We start from the raw sequence: 7990 nt of genomic DNA on the forward strand, positions 1-7990 counted from the left end.
AGCCTAAAATAGGATTTACATACATGGTGCCACATAGCAGCAATGTAGACAACTTTCCCCTCCCCTTTACTTCTAGAAAGAGCTAACAGAAATTGTCTTAGAAGCCAGGTATGGTGACATATGCCATTCACCCCAGCACTTGGAAGCAGAGGTGTGTGAGGGCAGGATGGAATTTATAAATACTCTTTCAAAAAATGTAAAATTTTAAGACAAGTCAAAAGATACCAATCTGCATAATTCTTTTTCCCCATATTTATAAATTTTCATTTTAGAAAACACAGTTAACCTAGGAAATGTTGAGATGGCTCAGTAGGTAAAGGCACTTGTCACCAAGTCTGGTGACTTGAGTTTGATTCCCACGATGCACAGAGTAATAGGAGAGAGTTGACTCCCACAAGTTGTCCTTTGACCTTTATGAATTTGCTGAGGCATTGCCATGTACACACACACACACACACACACACACACACACACACACTCACTCACTCACTCACATGCATACACGCACACACAATGCATAGATAAATGCAATTTAAAATTCAAAAAAAGACATATACTTAACATGGATCTACAGTTCTTAAGTTTTGATAATTTTGTTTTGTTTTGTTTTGAGACAGGGTTTATCTGTCACTCTGTAGACCAGGCTGGCCTCAAAGTCACAGCTGTCCGCCTGTCTTTGCCTTCTGAGACGCGAGGTTAAAGGTGTCTACCATCACCACCCAGATGGATCTACAGTTTTTATCATTCAAAACACTTGCTTGTCAAAACAACTTGCAAACTTACCCTTTTATCTCATTCACTGACAAATACCACTGATTACCTTGGTGTATAAAAGAAAAAAAGCAAATGAGAAATAATTCAACCTAAGGTCTTAATTAAGAAAAAAAGAAGAGGTTGTATGCAGAGCAATGTACTTGTTCCAGGTAGTCTAAAGGGACACTGATCAATAAGAACACTGTGGTGATGGGCACATCGATGTCCAGGTGCTGACAACCATTCCAACCACTGTGGGAACACTGTTTAACTTTCACATACAAATGCTCCAAATGGACAATGGACTTAGCTATTAATGATAGCAGAGTAGTTAACTTCTTTTATTAAGAGAAATTTCAAAATTATAAAAATATCAATAGGATGAGACCAACATGAAAGCATCACTGGTATTCATTATGAATATTAGGCTAATCTTAGTTCATCTGTACTCAGTTGTTTCCCACTTCGATTATTTGGAAGCCAATCTCAAACCTCATACCATTTCATCCATGAGCACTTCAATATCCACTTTGCAGAAGAGCTTTAAAACTTCTGTGTGAGTAACAGAGTCATTGGGTAGAAAATGGAAAAATTTTAAATGAAGCATAAGAAATTATTCTAACAGAGCTGTCAGCTATTGAGTTGATTGCCTCAGGAACCAGTGAGTTTATGATTAAGGAAAAAGTCAAGTCTAGCCTTTATAACCCACTCATTAAAGATGTCATAGAGACATCCAAACACTGGATATGAGACTGGGTTTAATTGCTGGCTCTCAACTCCTTCCTCCCAAATTAATGAGTGGCACACAGAACTGACTTACTACAAACATACTCATATGATATCCTCTAAGATTCATGTGTCTCTCTCTCTCAAATCACATACAAATGGGAGTAGAAGATGGCTATTGTAGTAAGAGTCTCACATCTGCTTCAGCAAGTTATAGAGGACAGGTGGTGGCTGGAGAGTTGGCTCTGTCAGAAAAGTGCTTGCTGTGCAAATATGAGTTCAATGCTCAGCACTTACATAAAGACTGGGCATGGTAACTCATGCTTGTGACCCCAGCACTGGTGATACAAAAACCAGTGGATCCCCGGAGCTCTCTGGTCAGGTAGGCTAGCCTACTTGGTGAGTTCTAGGCCAGTGAGGAATCTTGTCTCAATAAAAGAAAGCGAGTGAGGGAAGGCACCCCAGGTTGACCTCTGCCCACCACACACACACACACACACACACACACACACATACACACACACACACACACTCTCTCTCTCTTACACACACACACACACACACCAACTTATCCCATAATGACACAAAGTAGAGCCACAGCTGAGTGTAAGAACCATCAGGGTAAGTATATCCCCAAAGTCCATGAGGAACATCCAATCCCTGGTTCTACAGAGGTTACTCACATGGTGAAGTTGGAGATAAAGGCTCCTTTGGGGATTTGAACATCGAACACAACATTTTGGGACTGTGGGGAATTGTTCACCAGTTTGCTCTGGATGATAGTGGTGGCCATCCGAGAAGTAATAGTGGACTGGACTTTGTAGCTATAAAGAGTTACTTGATCAACATTGTCCTGAAATTGTCAAGAAAGCATAGCTGTAACAACAAAATACCACATGGCACTATGTATATGATGTTCCAAGTGGTCCATTTTACTTGTTAAGAACAATTCTAGGGTAGTTGGTAAATACACAACTCAGGCATTGTTAAGCAATCTTCTAACTCCTTGAAATACCTCACAGAGAGAGATGGGTCATTTGTTATGACGTTTCTCCTCCTTTCTGTTCTGATGTGTCTCCTCCTTTTTCGTTGTCTCTCCACCTCTCTACGTCTCTGCCTTCTTCCTTTCATGGTGTTTTCCTCATTTCCATCATTTTAGAATATGAGTAGAAAATGGACATGGGAAGCAAGATGGATGGAAAGAGCTCAGGAAGTAATTTCTAATGCATAGTTGTAACTAGGGAGACGAGGTGGGGATCACAGGGTCAAAAGAGGAGAGTGGCTGTGTCTTCAGAGTGAAATGCAAGCAGGGGTGCTGTTGCATGAACTACATATGCAACTCCCAAACTCCGTATTGCTACCTATTTCCTTCAATCTCATCCATTATTATTACACATTCATCCCTTGCTTCTTTTTTTGTAATAAAACAAGCTAAGGGAACATTGAAGTCTGTACATAGTGAACAAAATTGTCCTGGACTGGGCATTTTTACTCATTATTTGTTTAATAATACTTTGGACTTCCTTTCCCATCCTCTATGGGTTGAAGGTAGCCCCAGCTTAAGAAAACAAAACAAAACAGGATGACCACAGGACAGGCATGAAGAGTATCTCCTTTAGGATGTTCCTGAGGGCTGCAAGTTCCATGGCAATATGTGACCTGTTAGATTTTGCTTTTTTCATCCTCAAGAAGATTTGCTTACTTCACTAGTAGGTCTTATCTCTCAGATTTTGTTCTCTGAGATTAATGCTTCCAACTAGTTAGACCCCAGCCTATCTCAAGCTAAGATAAAATCCAGGCCAATGTATTTACCCTTCCCCCTGCTTCTCCGGGGAAACTCTCAGTTCAGAAAAGGAAGTCATTACAACCCACTTGTGTTGGGTGCTCTCTTGTAATGGGAAGGTCCGCTCTAAACCTTTTAGGACTTGAGCCATGCTGCCTGAGAGTGACTTTTTATAGGCACTCTTTGGCTTGCCATAGCTATCAGGCATCGTAGTTTTAAGTCAAAGGTATTAAGTCAGGATTAAATACATATGGTTGATAAAGCTGTATCATTAGTAAAGCATGAGGAGATGGGAAAGGTGTTTCAGCTCACAGTGACACCTGCCCTGTGCTAGTCAGAGCTGAGCTTCAGAAGCACTTCCAAACAGAGTTGGGTAAGGCAAAGTTTCACAAGTTAGGTCAATACTTCCAGTGACAGAGACAAAGGAAACACCTCGATTGATTTCCAGTTAATAACTAACAGGAAAATCATTCACACACCAATCTGTGACACAATCAAAGTCAACTTACCGTCATCTCCCCTGATTCTTCAGGAAGGCTTCTCTGTGGAAACAAGTCAGAGAGGCAGTCATTCTTCAGCGGCTTGAGGCTTACTCCCTCAAGGCAAAGTCCCATGTTCTCAGTCAGAGAGTTATGTTCCCTCCAGACTATGGTACAAGTCATTCATTGGTGTAAGACATAAATTTGGAGTATTACGGAAAATGATTTTCCCACCTGTGAGTTTCTCTGAATAACTTTCTCAGTCATTTTTGTTGGGATGTACGTTGCTCTATGGTAGAATGTTATTAAACCTTTCAAGTCAAAGCTTTAGAAGAACTTTCTCCATGAAATCTTTGAGCCTCAAGTTAACTTCCATTACTGTTTACATAGCATTGTGCACTTTCCTTTTAGAGCACTTAACCTTTCTCATAATAACCCATCCTAAGTGTGGAACCGTTTAAGGTCTGCCTTTTCCTTTTAGACTAAGCTACGGGAGAACAGGGACTTTAATGTATTTCCTAGACTGTTATCCCTGGAGCCACATACAGTAAATGGTACCTTGAAAATTCTATGCCCTTACTTATGCTACAGTGTTAGAAGATTAGCCACAAGAGTAGGGTCCTGTGAGCCCGGACAAAGGGCATCACTTGTCTTTGAAAGGTAAACAGCTTAAGAGTTATGAGTTAACATCTAATGTCTGAGGGATTAGAAAATGAGTCCATTGTTATATGTGGGCTAATTTTGGGTGGCTGATATTTTAGTGGATGCTGTGTGACACAGGTCAAGGGTTGTCTTTTGGAGTTTCTGTTTGTTCATTTGTCTTTGAGACACTCTGCAGTTCAAGTTGTCCTGGAGCTTACCATGTATCTCAAGCTGGCCTCAGCTTTGCAGCAATCTTCCTGTCCTAGACTCCAGAGCCCTGTAACTCTGTGTCCCACCATACCCAACACTTTTAGACGTTATGATAACTAAGTTTTTAAAAATCTTTTTATTTAAATTAGAAACATGAATACTTCACATGTCAATCCCAGCTCCCTCTCCCACCCCTCCTCCCTTGTCCCTCCACCAGCCCCTCCAGCCCCCCCACCCAATCCCCACAATCCCCAGTGAGGGTGAGGCCCTCCTTGGGGGGGATCTCCAGAGTCTGTCATTTCATCCAGGGCAGGACCTAGGCCCTTCCCTATGTGTCCATGCTGAGAGAGCATCCCTCTATTTGAAATGGGATCCCAAAGATCATTCATAAACCATGGTAAACACTGATCTACTACCCAAGGCCCCAGTGATATCTGTGTCCTCCTCACTGAGACTACATTCATGGAGTCTGGATCAGACGCCTGTTGGCCTCTCAGGTATCAGTCTGGGATTCAAGAGCTCCCCCTTATCTGGTCAGCTGTCTTTGTGGGTTTCACCATCATGGTCTTGACCCCTTTGCTCATCACTCTTCCATCTCTGTCACTAGGTTCCAGGAGTGCAGGATAACTAAGTTTTAACACCAGAGGCTAGATAAAAATCCTGACACAAAGTTCTGCCTACTGGATTTTTAATAATATTGATCTATAAAAGCTGGACTTTAGAAAGTCAAACATTCACACCCAGACAAAGCCAGTCATCTCTCAGCTTAGTGTTATTTCCATAAATATCTCTTTTCTCAGTATGTGGCTCTATGTGGGAGAAGTCAAACCCTTGCTGGCATGGCGGAACACCCCCACCCCACAAATGAGGAGATTTTCTGTTTCTCCTCAGCAACGCCCAGGATGTGGCCTCAAGCATGTCTAGTTCTCTGGACCAAAGTGCTCTTCCTTTGACTAAACAACCAGTGGAAGGAGAATGTGTGACTTTACTGTGTCCTTTAAAGGTAGAAGCTTCTGGAAAACAATGTAAAATTCTCTTTGTACATCACATTGACAAGTGTGTAACAATACTTGACTATTCTGTTAGAAAAAAACAAATTATTGAGAACATAAAGAGTCATCTTTTACCTCTTCTCCAGTCATGATCTCTTTCATCCATTTTCCCCATTTGGAATAAAATTTACTATACCTGATATCTTCTGTTCTCTTGCACAAATGGGAATTTGTCTGGGGCCAGTTCCACAAGATTGTCGTATCCTGCGAACTTAAAAAAAGTTGAGGATGCACATTTCTTTTAAAAATCATCTACAGGAAGAGAGGCAACCTACGTTCATTGTATTATTTTATATTCTTCCCTCTGTCATTGGACTACCTTATTTTTAATATAATAATTTCTTTAACATGTATATTTGCTAGTTAGGTCTCAGACATAAGTAAATGGAAATGAACTCTTTCAAATTTGTTGTGTGTAAGAATTAGATTTTGAGTGTTCCTGAAGATGATAGGACAGACATGCAATCTAATGAGAAAAGGTGCCTGAAAAAGCCCTTGGATGGATTAAGGGGGCTTTAATTGTGTGATACTGGACAGATGTAGGTATGAAAAGAAGGCTGTTTAGAAATTACTGAAAAAGTCCAAACATATTTGGGTGTTTTGGCTTCAATCTGAGATTTCTGACACATTTTTTTGTGGTTTTTAGACTGCTGGAAAATGTAATAGTTTCTAAGCAGAGTAATTTTTCTCCTCTTAAAAACACATTTTCTCTATTATTTTTGTGTGCAATCCACTTCTTGTTATTTTCAAGAATAATCCTGTAACACATGTTCCTCTGCTGGCAGAGAAATAGCTCTTGTGTCATAGTAAGAATGGCTCAGTTCAAGATTTATCCTACCCTGGGGTGATACAGGGTCTCAAGTGGAGACCTGAGACCCCTGGTGCCATTCCTGCTGATTTCCCATTGTGCTGCCACCTTCTTTTCTTCAGAATAGTTAAAGTGTTCTTATTACAAAAATAATAGTTTGCTTAGGCGTGAAAGACAGTGATGCTTTGAGAGTGACCGAGTAAAAGAGTAGCAACAGTATTTCTATACAACAACACTAGCAATCACTAAGAAGTGCAGTTCATGTGCTGTGCCCGGTAGTTTATGTACATCTCCTAATTCTTATGGCAACCCTTTAGCATAGGCCTGTTGTTACACACATTTTTATATAAAAAAGCAACAACTATGCTCCATATGTGCTACACCAGGATATCTGACCACTGAATTGACTTAAATTTCATGCAAAAACCTGACAATGTCTTAAGAGGTAAATATACCATAATTGTAACAGGAAGCTCCTACTGGATGATGAATGTTCCCCTAAGTTTCTGTTCTACACAGAACAAGTTTATTGAATAGGAATAGCATTCAGTTATTTACAGCCCATTTGTTTAGACCAATAGCTAGGAGTCCCACAGAAGTACTTACTTCAGAGTACTCATTTGCGGGGATTTCGAAGGCTTGTTCTTCCAAAAGAAATAGCCAGATGAGAACGCATGCAAGTCGCTGCATTTTGCTGGATAGCTGTGCCAAGCGCTCTAGAGGAGGTGGTCTGGGGAGAATCCCTCTCCTACTGAAACAAGTTCACAGCAACTTTATTCTGTCGAGGAGAGCAGTTCGTTTTAAAAAAGAAGAAAAAAGAAGAGAGCCGTCTAACTTTGCTCAAATTTTCAGGACAAATATTTGTTCTGGAGCTCAAACTTGAGCTGTGGGGGTGGAAGGGACAGTGGGGGTTATTCAAACAGCAAAGCCAGGAGCAGTCCCTGGGCTGCAGGGATGAGTCAGGGTCAGACCCAGGGTTAGATGGTTGTGTGCCCCTCCCTTGAATATGCTGATTCGAATTTATCTTAAAATCAGAGAGACCTGAAGATAATTATCACCCTCTTTAAAGGTCCAAGTAAGGAACGACACTAAGGAATAAACTCAGGAAGAAGAGCTAAACTGACAATGTCTGGAGATAAAATTATTTCAGTTAAATGAAAGCAGGAGGGTTGTAGAGATGGCAAAGTGGTTAAGAGCACTTACTATTTTTGCAGAGGACCCAGGTTCGATTCCCAGAACTCACATGATTGTGCACACACATAAATGCAGGCAAAATACTCAGACACATAAAATAAATCTAAAAAAATTGAAAGACAGCAAGAGGCATTTAGGAAAAGTAAGAGAAGAAATATAGTGATTTTCTGAGGAGAGAATTCTTGCTTTCTGGTCCCCCACTCTTACTTTGATAACTGAGTATTTGCACCATATAAAGATCAGGGGAAGGATACAGGGGAAGGATGCAGGGGAAGGATGCAGGGGAAGGATGCAGGGAACCAGGGATCACTCTTCAGGGAAGATGCTCATAAACAGAAGTGTC

The 7990-nt window shown here is 40.8% G+C and overlaps 1 protein-coding gene across 1 annotated transcript in view; it reads right to left on the minus strand.

Annotated features, from left to right (window-relative positions):
- The window catches only part of Itih2 (inter-alpha-trypsin inhibitor heavy chain 2), a 34834-nt gene extending 27588 nt beyond the window's left edge, over nt 1-7246 (minus strand). The window contains 4 exon segments of the mRNA NM_001281662.1: nt 2163-2332; nt 3772-3804; nt 5782-5856; nt 7060-7246. Of these exon segments, the coding sequence (NP_001268591.1) occupies nt 2163-2332; nt 3772-3804; nt 5782-5856; nt 7060-7143 (362 nt within the window). The 5' untranslated portion in view covers nt 7144-7246.
- Nucleotides 7247-7990: the final 744 nt, after the last annotated feature.

Source organism: Mesocricetus auratus, unplaced genomic scaffold (genome assembly GCF_017639785.1).
Source record: "Mesocricetus auratus isolate SY011 unplaced genomic scaffold, BCM_Maur_2.0 Super-Scaffold_100013, whole genome shotgun sequence".
Taxonomy (NCBI): Eukaryota; Metazoa; Chordata; class Mammalia; order Rodentia; family Cricetidae; genus Mesocricetus; species Mesocricetus auratus.